The sequence below is a fragment of the Pongo abelii genome, chromosome 13 (genome assembly GCF_028885655.2).
Source record: "Pongo abelii isolate AG06213 chromosome 13, NHGRI_mPonAbe1-v2.0_pri, whole genome shotgun sequence".
NCBI classification, from domain to species: Eukaryota; Metazoa; Chordata; class Mammalia; order Primates; family Hominidae; genus Pongo; species Pongo abelii.
The window spans coordinates 87,065,217-87,081,472 of record NC_071998.2 but is presented as its reverse complement, the minus strand read 5'-3'; the positions used below and the strand labels follow the sequence as shown (position 1 = coordinate 87,081,472).

At 36.3% G+C, this 16,256-nt stretch overlaps 1 protein-coding gene across 7 annotated transcripts in view; it reads right to left on the bottom strand.

The window, feature by feature from the left end:
• ERCC6L2 (ERCC excision repair 6 like 2) overlaps positions 1-16,256 on the bottom strand; it is a 167,254-nt gene that overhangs the window by 86,307 nt on the left and 64,691 nt on the right. For all 7 annotated transcript variants that reach the window (XR_008509835.2, XM_054520289.2, XM_024252413.3 and 4 more), the window contains one exon: positions 9,695-9,790. Coding sequence is in view for 6 of the 7 variants with exons in the window: in XM_054520289.2 (XP_054376264.2) it covers positions 9,695-9,790 (96 nt within the window). In the remaining variant the exon portion in view is untranslated. The remainder of the gene's footprint in view (positions 1-9,694; positions 9,791-16,256) is intronic.

The window sequence follows — 16,256 nt, the reverse complement described above, 5'->3', positions numbered from 1 at the left end:
CATTACTTTTGCTGCATCCTGTAAGTTGTGGTGTGTGTTTTCATTTGTTTCAAGCTATTTTCTAACTTCCCTTGTGAGTTGTTCTTCAACCCTTCCCTTAAGTGTGTGTTGTTTAACTTCCACATATTTGTGAATTTTTCAATTTTTCTTCCGCTGTTGATTTCTAGTTTCACTGTATTGTGATTGGAAAAAAATGAATGATTTCAATCTTTTAAAATGTATTAAAAACTTGTTTTGTGGCCTAACACATGATTTATCCTGGAGAGTGTTCATTGTGTACTTAAGAAAAATATGTATTCTGCTGTTGTTGGAAGGAAAATTCTATGTATCTCTGTTAGGTCCAATTTGTCTATATTGCTGTTCAAATCCTCTCCTTACTTATTGATCTTCTGTCTGAATGTTTTACCTATTATGAAAGTCGGGTGTTGAAGTCTCCCATTATTATCGCAGAGTTATTTCTCCCTTCAATTCTGTCAATGTTTGCTTCATACACTTTGGGGCTCTATTGTTTGTTGAATTATGTATATAATTGTTAAATCTCCTTGGTGAATCCACTTTTTACCATCAGATAATGTCTTTCTTCTAACAGTTGTTGACTTGAAGTCTATTTTGTCTAACATTAATACAACCACTCCTGTTCTCTTTTGGTTACTATTTGCATGAAATATCTTTTTCCATGCTTTTATTTTCAACCTGTGTATATTCTTGGACCTAAAGTCAGTCTCTTATGGATAGCATATATTTGGACACTGTTTTTTAAATCTGTTCTGCCAATCTACATCTTTTAATTATGGAATTTGATCCATTTACATTTGAAATAATTAAGAATAGGGAAGAACTCATTTGTGCCACTTTATTTATTTTCTATATGTCTTATAACTATTTTGCCCCTAAATTCCTCCATTACTGCCTTCCTTTGTGTTTAATTGATGTTTTTTAGTGACATATTTTTATTCCTTTCTCATTTCCTTTTACATATACTTTAGCTATTTTTGTTGTGGTTACCATAGGGATTACATATAATATCCTAAAGTTATAACAACCTTAAATCAATTGATTTTACATTGATATCAATATACTTGTCAACATAGATTTATAATTATTTTATGCATGTGTCTTTTAAATCCTGTAGAAAATAAAAAAGCAGAGTTATAAGCCAAAATTACGATACTGGTATTTATATTTGTCCATGTACTTACCTTAACTGGAGATCTTTATCTTTTTGTATGACTTTGAGTTACTATCTAGTGTACTTTCATTTCATCTTGAAGGTCTCCCTTTAGGATTGGTTCTTTTTTTTTTTTTTTGAGACGGAGTCTCACTCTGTCTCCCAGGCTGGAGTGCAGTGGCGCAATCTCGGCTCACTGCAAGCTCTGCCTCCCAGGTTCAAGCAATTCTCTGCCTCAGCCTCCTGAGTAGCTGGGATTATAGGCGCCTGCCACCATGCCTGGCTAATTTTTGTATTTTTAGCAGAGACGGGGTTTCACCATCTTTACCAGGCTGGTCTTGAACTCCCGACCTCATGATCCACCCATCTTGGCCTCCCAAAGTGCTGGGATTACAGGCGTGAGCCACTGTACCAGGGATAGGATTCCTTACAGGGCTGGTCTACTGGTAATGAACTCCCTCAAGCTTCTGTCTGTCTGCAAATATCTTAACCCTCATTTTTGAAGGGCACTTTTGCCCTACATAAAATTCTCGGTAAACACTTTTTCTTTGTTTCTCAGTTAACAGTTTGTTTTTTTCCCCCCAATACATTAAATATATCATCCCACTGCCTTCTGGATTGCAAAGTTTCTACTGACAAATCCACTGATAATCTTAATGGAAATTCCTTGTACATGACATGTTGCTTTTCTCTTGCTGCTTTCAAGATGCTCTTTGTGGACAGTCTGATTATAATGTGCCACAGTGTGGATCTCACTGGGTTTATACTATCTAGACTCGGTTGACCTTCTTGTATTTGTATATCCATATTTTCCCTCAAATTTGGAGAGCTTTTCATTATTTCTTAATCTACCCTTTTGTCCTTTTCCCATTCTTCTGAGCCTCCATAACGTACATGTTGGTCCATTTGATAGTGTCCCATATGTTCACTTTCCCTTTTTGTTTTGCTCCTCAGATTAAATAATTTTAAATAACCTATCTTCAAGTTTGCAGATTTTTTCTCCCTATTTTGGTCTGCTGTTGAACTCCTCTAGTGAATTTTTCAATTCCAAAATTGAATTTCATGTCCAGAATTTGTCTCTCTCTTTTTTTTTTTAAATTTCTATCTCTTTGTTGATATTCTCATCTTGCTCACATATCCTTTTCCTCACTAGTTCTTTCTCTGTGTTTTACTTTCACTCTTAGAGTATTTAAGACACTTGTTGTAAAGTCTTTGTCTAGTAGCTCCAATGCCTGTTTTGCTTCAGGGACAGTTAGTTTCTGGAGATTTATTTTGTTACTCTGAATGAACTATATTTTCATTTTCTTTTCTTTTTTTTTTTTTTTTTTTTAATGTCTTGTGGTCTTTTCTTGAAAACTACCATTTGGAAAGACAGCCAACTCCCCAAGTCTTTGCAAACTGGTATGGAAGACCTTCACTAATTAGCAGGGTGTGTCTTGAGCCTTGGGAACAACATGGGGTGAAGGCTAAAAGTCTTCTCAGGTCATTTCTGGGAATACATCCTGCCTGGGTATGCTGCCATCTTGGCTAACTGCAGCCTCCACCTCCCGGGTTCAAATGATTCTCAGCCTCCTGAGTAGCTGGGACCACAGGCGCACGCCACCACACCCGGCTAATTTTAGTAATTTTAGTAGAGACGGGGTTTGACCATGTTGGCCAGGCTGGTCTCAAACTCCTGACCTCAAGTGATCCACCCGCCCTGGCCTCCCAAAATGCTGGGATTACAGGCATGAGCCACTGTGCCTGACCTCCTTAAAGTTTTATCATGAGATTGCAACAATTTAGTCACATCATCAGGCTTTGTTTCTAATTCTAGTTCTCTATTTCCACCACATCTGGAATTACTTCCTCTACTAAAGTTGAACTCCTCAAAGTCATCCATGAGGGTTGGAATCAACTTCTTCCAAACTCCTGTTTGATATTTTGACCTCTTCTCACGAATCACAGATGTTCTTAAATGGTATCTAGAATAGTGAATCCTTTCCAGAAGGTTTTTAATAGACTTTGACCAGATCCATCACAGAAATCACTATATATGACAGCTATAGCCTTACAAAATGTATTTCTTAAATAATAAGAGTTCAAAGTCAAAAGTACAACTTGATCCACGGGCTGCAGAATGGACGTTGTGTTACTGCATAAACAACATTAATCTCCTTTTATATCTCCATCAGAACACTTGGGTGACTAGGGGCATTGTCAGTAAGCAGTAATATTTGGAAAGAAATCTTTTTTCTTCTGAGCAGTAGGTCTCAACAGTGGGATTAAAATATTCAGTAAACCATCCTGTAAAGAGATATGCTGTTATCCAGGCTTTGTTGTTCCATTTTATAAAGCACAGGCAGAGTAGAGTTAGCATAACTTTTAAAGGCCCTAAGATTTTCAGAATGGTAAATGAGCACTGGCTTTAACTTAAAGTCACCAGCTGCATTAATCTCTAACAAGAGAGTCAGCCTATCTTTTGAAGCCAGGTATTGACTCTCCTCTTTAGTGACTACAGTCCTCAATGACATCTTCCAATATAAGGTTGTTTTGTTCTCATTGAAAGTCTGTTGTTTAATGTAGGTACCTTCAACAATGATCTTAGCTAGATCTTCTGGATAACTTGCTGCAGCTTTTCTACATCAACACTTGCTGCTTCATCTTGCACTTTTTTGTTATGGAGGTGGCTGCTTTCCTTAAACATCATGAACCAATCCCTGCAGCTTCAAACTTTTCTTCTGCTACTTCCTTGTGTCTCTCTGCCTTCAAAGAACTGAAGTGTGTTAGAGCTTTGTTCTGGATTAGGCTGTGGTTTAATGGAATGCTGTGGCTGGTTTGATCTTTGATCCAGACCACTAAAATTTTCTTTGTATCAGCAATAAGGCTGTTTGGTGCTCTTGTCATTCATGTGTTCACTGGAGTAGCACTTTTAATTTCCTTCAAGAACTTTTCCTTTGCATTCACAACTTGACCAACTGTTAGCTTTTGGCCCATCTTGGCTTTCAACATGCCGTCCTCACTAAGCTTAATCATTTTTAGCTTTCAATGTAAAGTGAGAGACATGCAACTCTTCCTTTCACTTGACCACTTAAAGGCCATTGCAGAGTTACTAATTGGCCTAATTTAAATACCGTGTCTCAGGGAAGAGGGAGGCCCAAGGGAGGGAACGAGACAGGGGAATGGCCAGTAAGCAGAGCAGTCCAGAACACACACATCTGCCAATTAAGTTCATCTTCTTATAGGGACATGGTTCATGGAGTCCTAAAACAAATGCAATAGTAACTTCAAAGATCAGTGATCACAGATCACCATCACAGATGTGATAATGAAAAAATTTGAAATAATGTGAGAATTACATTCTCACAGAGACACAAATGAGCATATGCCATTGGAAAAATGGTGCTGGAAGACCTGCTTGACTCAAGATCTCTACAAACCTTCAATTTGTAAACACGGCAATTATCTGCGAAGCACAATAAAGTGAAGCGCAATAAAATGAGACATATCTGTATACACAGTTATTAAATTATGGTAGATAACTTTTATTCAAGTAATTTATATACTTATTTAGCCTAGTGGATTTATTATTATTATTTATTTTATTTTATTTTTTTGAGATGGAGTCTTGCTCTGTCACCCAGGCTGGAGTGCAGTGGCCCAATCTCAGCTCACTGCAAGCTCCACCTTCCGGGTTCACACCATTCTCCTGCCTCAGCCTCCCGAGCAGCTGGGACTACAGGCGCCTGCCACCACGCCTGGCTAATTTTTTATATTTTTAGTAGAGATGGGGTTTCACCATGTTAGCCAGGATGGTCTCGATCACCTGACCTCGTGATCTGCCCACGTTGGCCTCCCAAAGTGCTGGGATTACAGGTGTGAGCCACCGCACCTGGCCAATTTATTATCTTTTAAGAGAGGAATATGGAGCTTCCCATTATAGTTGTGGATTTGTCTGTTTCTCATCATATATGAGAGTTTTGGCTTTGTTATGTAGTGACTATTACAACTTCCTAGTGGACTGTGGCCCTCTTTGCTTAATGCCTTTTGTCTTTTATTCTACTAATAATTTGATATTAACGTTGACATCCATTCTTAATTTTTGTTACCATCTCCCTGATTTGATTTTTTTATCTTATTTTCAACTTCCTGTATCTTTTTTATTTACATATATGTTTCATAATAAGCATAAACCTGAGTCTAATTTTTCCTTTCTGCCAGCCCCACTTTTTTCCTTCTTTCTAAAAAGAGTCTCAACATATTCATATTTATGTTTGGATTTAGTTCTGACACTTCATTGGTCATGCTTTCTGAGTTTCCTCCATCTTCCCAACACAACTATGTATTTCCTATCATGTACTAAAATAATTACATTTTCTTGGTACTCTTATTTCTTTTGGAAGTTTTACACCTGTTGCGGGAAGTCAGGGACCCTGAACGGAGGGACTGGCTGAAGCCATGACAGAAGAACATAAATTGTGAAGATTTCATGGACATTTATTAGTTCCCCAAATTAACACTTTTATAATTTCTTACGCCTGTCTTTACTTCAATCTCTGAACATAAACTGTGAAGATTTCATGGACACTTATCACTTCCCCAGTCAGTACCCTTGTCATTTCCTATGCCTGTCTTTACTTTAATCTCTTAATCCCATCATCTTCGTAAGCTGAGGAGGATGAGTGTCGCCTCAGGACCCTGTGATGATTGTGTTAACTGCACAAATTGTTTGTACAGCATGTGTGTTTAAAACAATATGAAATCTGGGCACCTTGAAAAAAGAACAGGATAACAGCAAAGTTCAAGGAACAAGAGAGAGAACCTTAAACTCTGACTGCCGGTGAGCTGGGTGGAACAGAGCCATACTTCTCTTCTTTCAAAAGCAAATGGTAGAAATATCGCTGAATTCTTTTTCTCAGCAAGGAACATCCCTGAGAAAGAGAATGTGTCCCTGAGGGTAGGCCTCTGAAATGGCCGCTTCGGGGGCGGCCATCTTTTATGGTCACTGCTGTAGGGATGAAATAAGCCCCAGTCTCCTGTAGTGCTCCCAGGCTTATTAGGATGAGGAAATTCCCGCCTAACAAATTCTGGTCAAACCAGTTGTCTGCTCTCAAACCCTGTCTCCTGATAAGATGTTATCAAAGACAAAGCATGCCCAAAACTTCATTAGCAATTTTAATTTCGCCCTGGTCCTGTGGTCCTGTGATCTCGCCCTGCCTCCATTTGCCTTGTGATATCTTATTACCTTGTGAAGCATATGATCTCTGTGACCCACACCCTATTCGTACACTCCCTCCCCTTTTGAAAATCGCTAATAAAAACTTGCTGGTTTTGCAGCTCAGGGGGCATCACGGAACCTGCTGACATGTGACGTCTCCCCCGGACAGCCAGCTTTAAAATTTCTCTCTTTTGTACTGTCTCTTTATTTCTCAGACCGGCCGACACTTAGGGAAAATAGAAAAGAACCTCTGTGAAATATTGGGGGTGAATTTTGCCCGATATCTGGCTGAATTTCCCCTGATACACCTAATATCCAGTGTTTTTCAAAGTGGAGTTGAGAACCAGTTGTATCATAATCACCGTGGGTGGCTTTTAAAATTAATTGTGGCAAAACATACAACACATTATTTACCATTTTAACTATTTTTAAGAGTACAGTCCAACAGCATTAAGTAAATTCAGTTTTCCAGCCATCACCACTATCCATTGCTACAACTTTTTTATTATCCTAAACTGAAATTCCATGCCCATTACACAATAATTCCCCATTCCTCCCTATCCTTGTCCCCTAATAAGCACCACTCTACTTTCTACCTCTATGGATTTGACTATTCCAGGTATTTCATATAAGTAGAATCATACAATATTTGTCCTTTCATATCTGGCTTATTTCATGTAGCATAATGTCTTCAAGGTTTGTCTATGTTGTAGCATTTATCAGAATTTCATTTCTTTTTAAGGCTGAATAGTATTCCATTTTATATATAAACCGTATTTTGTTTATCCATTCATCCATCGATGGACACTTGAGTTGCTTCCACATTTTAGCTATTGTGAATATAGGTGCTATGAACATGAGTGTACAAGTATCTCTTCAAGTCTCTGCTTTCAATTCTTTTTGGTATATACCCAAAGTGGAAGTGTAATTGCTGGATCATATGGTAATTTTAATGTTTAATTTTTTGAGGAACCACCATGCTGTTTTCCACAGCAGCTGTGCCACTTGACATTTCCATCAACAATGCACAAGGGTTCTGGGTTCTAATTTCTCCATATCCTCAACTAGGACTTGTTGTTTTCTGCTGTTGCTTTTATTTTTATAATAGTCATCCCAATGTGTGTGAAGTTGTATCTCATTATAGCTCTGATATGCATTTCCCTAATGATTAGTAATGCTGAGCATCTCTTCATGTGCTTAATGGCCACTTATATATCTTGTACACCTTCTTTGGAGAACTGTCCTATTCATTGTTAGATTGGGTTGTTTTTTTTGTTGTTGTTGAGTTTTAGGAGTTCTTTTTATAGTCTAGATATTAATACTTTATCAGACATGTGATTTGCAAATATTTTCTCCCATTCTGTAGACTGCCTTTTTTCTGTTGATAGTGTCCTTTGATCCACAACCTGGGTGTTTTTTAAAATGTAGAATGTTGAGTCCCATTCTACATCTACATAAACAGAACGCCTGCAGGGTGGTTTGAGCATCTGTGTTTCTGAAAATTGTACCAGGTAATTATTATAACTCACTCTTTTAGTTGTTGCCCCTAAATTTTTTGCTAGCATTTAAAAACATTTTTTGGCATACAATTTGAGAACCGACCAGGGTATCCTGGTCCTTTCCTGAGGAAAAAAAACAATTCTAAGACAACTTTACCCACCTCTATCCTTATTCTGACATTTTATCAAAATTATGTAACGTTTTAGTTCTTGTTACTAATTTTTTCATACCATCCCTTCATATTTTGGGGAATTCTTTCTTTATAACTGCATGAAGCCTATCAGCCAAACTCCCAGTAATTTTTTAGACTTAAATTTTAGCCACAAATTGTAAATACAAGTCAAAATAATTTTCTTTCACATACAGCCATATAAATTTTTTCACTTTGACAATTCTGTTGTCATCTAGAATCCTATAATGCTGATGAAATGTATGTTCTTCAAAGTCTGATCTGCTGAATTGAGTCTGATTCTCCTTTCTTTGTTAACAATGTGTCTTTTCCTTTTTGTTGCAGTTTTTATAACTCATTCTCTCCGTTTCTCACTCTAGAACCTTTTAGCCCTTCTCTTTATCTTTGAAACTTAGAAATATTACTAACATGTATGTTTTCTCTCTCTCTCTGTCATTATTCCTACTTCATACTAAATGCCCCTTCAAAATTAATAACAATTTTCTCCAATCATGTCATCAATTATCTCCCGTCCTCCAGTCTCTCTGTTCATTATTTCTGGAATACACAGATGATGATTTCTGGGATTTTTCCTCAATTTCTCTTTACTCATATTTCACATCTATTTGTTACTTGACTTTATGTTTAAAAATATTCATTCCTTTTATCTTCCATATCCTTCTCCATTTTTCCATTAGCCCTCTCCATTTTTTTCAGACCTTCTACTGAGTTACTTTATTTTGGCAATAGTTTTAATTTATAAGAACTAATTTTTTTTTTATGTACTTTTTTCCTTGGCATCCTATTCTTATTTTATTCCCTTCAATGTCTGTTTCTCACCTTTGTCCTTTGCTTTCTTGCAAGGCTAATTTTATTAAAATGTTTCATAATTTTTCATTTCCCAGTCATAATTAAAATGATGACTAGGTGAATCACTGGAAAGCCAGTCTGTGTTTCCATGCAGGTAACACGTGTATTTCCCTTTTTCATGTCCTGGGGAGATCTGGAAGTACTTCAGGCTTGGCTCTGGCTTTATGATCTGGTTCCAACATCCATTCTAGGAAGCTTTCTACAGTCAGATTCCCCATTTATTTATAAAATGTGTAAAATTATTCTTTCAGCTTTAATGAAAGAGTACCTGTTACGGCCAATCTCTCTGTAAAGTAGGGTGTCAGAGGGGAATTTGTATTAGAGTCAGGACATTATCAATTTCCCAGAACGATGCACTCTGTCTACTCCCACATACTGTAGTTGCAACCCCATGTTTAAAATTTTTGTATTCTTTCCTGCAGACTTTGGATTGTAGTATGTCTCTGAGGATACCCTGATCAAAGATTCTACTTGCTTTCTATCTTCCAGGAGTTTCTCAAAACTTCTGATCTACTAGTACAGAACTATACTATTTTCCTGCAGTATCAGGAATTTATTCTTTCTTCTTAAGTCATTTCTGTCATATTAACAGGATTCTGAGATGAATGAAAAATGGCTATTTTTGGACTGTCATTTCGATTGAGAAGGTCAGGATTATATTAAATGTACGTTTTTACCAGCTTCCCCCTTTCTTCTAATCATAGTCATAGTATAAGCAACCTTAAAAGTTCAAGAGTATTTTTAGATTAAAAGTATTTGCAGATCACTTTAAATTTTGTCAGTATTATACCTGTCAATGGCTTGAAGATCATTGGCTGGATTCCAAGTAGGATCAAATAATACAACAACATTGGCACCGACAAAATTGAGGCCTAGTCCACCAGCCCTGGAGGAAAGAGAAAAAAAAAAAAGCACATTAGAACAGCAAAAGCTAATTGTTGTGCTATAACTCAACTGTGCCAGGTTTCTATAGCCAAAACAGTACAATATTGCATTAATTTCATCAAACTAAGGTGGTGATTAAAATACAAATATGCCACAAATTAAATATTTAAGGCACAATTTTATTTCTACCACTCTAGAAAATCCCTAAAAAACTGGTCATTAGAGCCCACGTAAATAGTTTATGCTGGTTTTTACTTTTTTTTGATACTCAAATACTACTTCTGCAAGATTTTCCTAACATAATTTTTAAAAACTGTTAGTACATTCTAGCTAAATAAAGTAATACATACATTTAAAAACTCAATTCAGAAACAGATGCACATCTTATTCTTCCACTAAGTGCAGCTAAAACTCTGGATATTACATGGAAAATAAATGTAAAACTCTGAAAGGTACAGAGAAGACAGGCAGGCTAGGGACTACAAGGCCTAAGGAATGGCATGGCAGTGAGTCATGGCTTTCCTGAAAAAAAGGAATGGCTTTTCCAAAAAAGAAAGCTTCCATGGCTTTTCCAAAAAAGAAAGCCTAGCTGAAGGAGTCCCACATTCAGCAACTGATGGAACTCCTAGAGAGAAAATTGGCAAGGATATAAAAGAACAAACTGACCAACCAACAGGATCTAAATGACATACACAGAACACTCCACCTAGAACAGCACAACACACACACTTTTTTTTCCTGGTTCCTATAGAACATTTACCAAGACAGACCAAATCCTGGGCCATAAAACAAATCTCAACAAATTTAAAAGAACTCAAATTATACTGGTATATACTGAGTATAATGGTATTATACTGAGTATGTTCTCTAACAATAATGGAATCAAACTAGCAATACATTTCAGGAGGACAACAAAATAAATTCCACACACTTGGAAACTAGACAATATACATTTAAATATACATTTAAATAGCTCATGAGTCATACAAAATCTGAAATCCAAAAAAACTGTGAAAAGAAAGTCTAGCTTTATTTTTTGCTCCACAAGCTGGGTTCTTAACATATCCCAAGCTGTTGGAAATATATATATATATCCCAAGAAGAGCCATTTCCCTTTAGCCAAAGAACCAGGAAAGGTATAGCCTTGAAAGGCAGAAAAATGTGAGACAATAACCACTCTACTCCTGCCAAACACCAAGGAACAATCTGTGGCCCCATCCCTACCTTAGTCAGCAAAGGCTGAACGAGGATGCTAGACTTCTACCCTTGCCTGGCTATAATGAGACACTACCACTGATTCTTGCTGGGGTGGTGTCAGAGAAGACTGAGTGAAGAGCTAGAGCTTTCATTTTCTTCCCAATGATAACAGGGTCTCCCTCCATGGTGTCAGGGGACGCCAGGTGGGAGCAGTAGTAAAGCACTTTCCTCTCAGGCTATCAGCAGAGGCCAAAGACGGAACCTAGCTTTCCACCCCTACTTGGCTGGCATGGTGTCAAAGAGGAGGTGTACTAAAATGGATGATTTAAATCACATGCAGAGTCTCATAACACAATACTCAAATTGTCCAAGATACAATGATACAATAAAAAATCACTTATACCAAGAACCAGGAAAATTACAGCCTGAATAAGAAAAGACTGAGATGAATCAGATGTTGGAATCACCTGACAAGAATTTTAACAAAGCCATCATAAAAATGTTTCAACAAGCAATTACAAACATGCTTGAAACAAACAAAAAAATTGAGTCTCAGCAAAAACAAACAAAACAAAAATGGATAAAAAGAGCAAAATAAACATTTTGGAATGGAAAAATAGCTGAAATACAAAACTTGCCAAATGGGCTGAACAGTACAGTGGAAAAGACAAAAGATAGAATCAGTAAGCATGATGAGAACCAGTATCATTCACGAAATGTGAACAACAGAGAGAAACATCAGAAACCATAGAGATCAGAAGAAAGTGGCATTATCTTTCAAGTTGAAAGAAAGGAACTGTCAACCCAGAATTGTATACTCAGTGAAAATATCCTTCAGAAAGGGAAAGGAAATATGACATTCTCAGACTAAGGAAAACTAAGAGCACCTGTTACCAGCAGACTTAACCTAAAAGATTGGTGGCTAGAAAGTTCATAAGGAAAAAAATAGGAGACTAAGGCTTAGAACTAGAACAGAAAGGAAAGAGGAAGATCAGAATAGGTTAAAATAGGGGTGAATATAAATACTACTTTATTTCTCATGAATTTCATAAATCACGTTTCATGGTTAAAGGAAAACTGCAATACAATCTGATATGCTGCTTAAGGCATGTAGAGGAAATACCTAAGACAATAATATCTTGAAAGTGGAGTAGGAAAAGAAGCTTAAATGTAAGTAAAATTTCTATACTTCATTCAAACTGGTAAATCTGTATACCAGTAGACTGTGAGAAGTTACTATGTACAATGTAATACCCAGAGCAACCACCAGGAAGCTACACAAAGCAATATACTAAAAAACACTATACATAAACAAATACAGAATCCTAAAGAAATGTCTAAATAAAAGAAACAGTGGAACTAGAAATAGGAGATAAAAAGATAAAAGTTAAATAAAAAATATCAATAATTACCTTCAATATAATGGCCTAAATATACCATTTAAAATCGTAAGATTGGTAGGGTAGTTTGAAAAAACAATATGCTCTCCACAAAAAACAAAACAAAACACTTTAAATATGATGACATAGCTAGGTTGAGAGTGAAAGGATGACAAAAGATATACCAGGCAATTATTAAAGAAAAAAGCAAGACTGGCTATATTAATATTAGTCCAAGTATATATCAGAGCAAAGAAAGTTAATAGTTAAAAGAGGGACAATGCACAATGACAAAAAGATCAATCTGCCAAAACACCAAACAGCACCAAAACAGCAGAGCTGAAAGATACATGAAGTCAAATTAATTAAGCTGAAAAGAGAAACAGACAAATGCACAATTATAGTTGAGGATTTCAATATCCCACATTCAGCAACTGATAGAACTCCTAGAGAGAAAATTGGCAAGGATATAAAAGAACAAAATGACCAACCAATGACATACACAGAACACTCCACCTAGAACAGCACAACACACACACTTTTTTTTCCTGGTTCCTATAGAATATTCACCAAGATAGACCAAATCCTGGGCCATAAAACAAACCTCAACAAATTTAAAAGACCTGAAACTATACTGGTATATACTGAGTATAATGGTACTATACTGAGTATGTTCTCTAACAATAATGGAATCAAACTAGCAATACATTTCAGGAGGACAACAAAAAAAATTCCAAACACTTGGAAATTAAACAACATACATCTAAATAGCTCATGAGTCAAACAAAACCTGAAATCCAAAAAAACTGTGAAAAAAAAATTACAAGGAGAAATAAATAATAATGTAACACAAATGAAAATACAACATATCAAACTATGTAGGATGCAGCTAAGCAGGGCTTAGGAAAATTTGTAACACTAAATGCTTATATTAGAAAAAAATTAAAGGTCTCAAACCAATAATCTGAGGTCCTCCCCCTAAGAAACTAGAAAAAGAAGCAAAAAAAGCAAGCAGAAGAAAGGAAATAATAAATAAAAAAGCAGAATCAATAAAGCTGAACACAGAAAAATAAGAGAGAAAAATCAGTGAAAAAAAGCTGATTCATTGCTAAACTAGCAATGACAAAGTTAAAAGAGAATACACAAATTACCAATATTAGAAATGAAACAAGGGATATCACTACAGATCCTACAGCTATTAAAAGGATAAATGAGTACTATAAAAAATTTTATGGTCATAAATTCAACAAGTTAGAAGAGAAATAATTCCTCAAAAACCGCAAACCACTGAAGTCAACTAAATGAAACAGACAACCTGAATAGTCCTATAACTATTAAAGAAATTGAGTATGTTATTTTCAAAACTCTTAGGGAAAAAAATAACCCCTCCAGGCCCAGATAATTCCACTGGAGAATTTTACCATTTACAGAAGCATTAACACCAGCTTTATCCAATAAGCACATGAAAAGATGTTTAATATCATTAGACATTAGGTAAATGCAAATTCAAACCACAATGACATGTCTCTACATGCCCATCAGAATGGCTAAAATTAAAAAAATAGTGACAATAACAAACATTAGTGAAAATGCAGAGGAACGTGATCACTCACACACTGCTGTTGGGAATGTAAAACCACATAGCCACTTTGGAAACAGTTTAGCAATTTCTTATAAAACGAAATATGCAACTATCACATAATGCAGCGGTTGCACTATTTAGCATTTATCCCAGAGGAATGAAAACTAATGTTCAAACAAAAATCTGTACACAAATGTTAATAGCTTTATCTGTCATAGCCGAAAACTGGAAACAACACAGATGCCCTTCAACAGGTGAATGTATAAACAAACTGTGGTGTATCCATATCATGAATACTAAGAGCAATAAAAAGAAAAGAACCATTGATACATACAATAACTGGATGAGTTTACAGGGAATTACGCTGAGTGAAAAAAGCCAATCCCAAAAGGTTACATACTTTATGACTCCCTTTACATAACATTCTTGATTATGTTGTTCTAAATTACAGAAATGGAGGACAGATTAGTGGTTTCCAGGGCTCAGGGAGAAAGGGGAGAGAGGAAAGTAGATGTGACTACAAAAGGACAGCATGAGGGATTCTTGTGATGGAAATGTTCTGCTCTTCACTGTATCAACATCAGTATCCTGGTTGTGATAATGTACTACAGTTTTACTAGATATTACATTGGGGGAACTGGGTAAAGAGTGCATGGGATCATTCTGTATTATTTCTTAAAACTACTTGTGAATCTAGAAATATCTCAGAATAAAAAGTTTAATTTAAAAATGTGGCTAACAATAACATCCATATAGCCTTAACACAGAATGGATTCTTAAGTACAGATTATTTCCACCATCACATGGTGATCACAATGCAGGCAGTCAGGGTGCTACCACATGTGCTTCAGGCTTGTCATAGTGAATACAGAGAGAGCCAAGAGTTATACTGCAACAGAATGCCACATGTTCTCTCTCCAAAAGGAAGAGAACAAGATGAAATAACATCAATGCTCACTTTACAATGAGCTACATCTAATACTTCCCTGGACCCAGAGTTCTTTTTCTCCATATATTTCCTGGTGATACCACCCATATACTCACTCATCAAAGCCAAAAGCCATGCTAAGTATCACTATAGACTTCTTCTTCTCCATCACTACTTCCCTTTTCCACTGAAAGCTAACCAGTATCAAGTCCTGTCATATTTAGCTCAGAAATGTTTTTCTCAAGTCCCTTCTCCATTCCTATTACCACTGCCCTTTTCAGAGCTGTTATTAGATTGCACTTGCATGTATTACTTCATTGGTCTTCTAATTGTCCTCCCTTACTTCAGACCTTACATCCATGTCCATTCTCACATTACATAAAAATTATTTTAAGCACAGACTATACAGAACTAAGTGTATTACTCATCTGGAAAATTTTACTTTTGCAGTATAGTACCCCAAATCCTTAACTTAATCCTTACAAGTTAATAAGTATGAAAGCATTGTAGTTCAAATTACAGGGTTTGCTTAGAAAGCTGTTTGTAGCTTAAAACCCATTAATTCCTATTCATCAGAGACCAATAGGCCTCAATGACCAGGCCTAACATCTCTGCAGCTGGTATCACACCCGTCATTCTTGATATCTATACCACAAGTGACCAAAACATTTAAAGCTGCCTTCATACAATTTTCTCTGCTGTCTTATTTGCCTGGCTAACTTTTCCTTGTCCTTCAAGTGTCATTAACAAAGCCTGAACTAAATTGTTCTCCTCTGTGCCTCCTCCTACCCTGCATTCGCCATACTGTATTGCACTATCCTTTTACATGTTTCTGAACAACTCCTGTACCCCTCTACTTTTTGAGTTATAAACTTTAAGAGACCTGTCTCCTCCAGGACCTGTCACAGAGTGGATACTTACACTCTCTTTGTTAAACTGAGCTTCGTTAAAATAACTCATGAGTTCTCCTATGTAGTCATACACCCAAGCTGTTGCCTCCACATATCCTAAGCACTAAACACATAAGTTCTCTAGTCATTTTGGTACCTATGCTATTCTCTGTGCCTAAAATGCCCTTTACCAAATCTGCTTTTCCTTTTCTTTTTAATAAAATCTTATCTCTAAAGAACCAGTTAAAACATCACCATCCTTCTATGGGATTTTCTGATCTATCTATTTCTTAAATGCCTATGATCTTCACACATAAACTCCAGTAAAGCATTTACTGCATTATATTGCTCTTCAAAGGCAAAAGTTCTCTTATTTTTCTTGCTGCACATTAAGGGTTCATGAAGATATTAGTAGTTGAACAAAAAGGTGTGAGATTGAGACAAAATAATGCAGTAAAGGCAGATTTTAACAACAGGCATATAATATGATT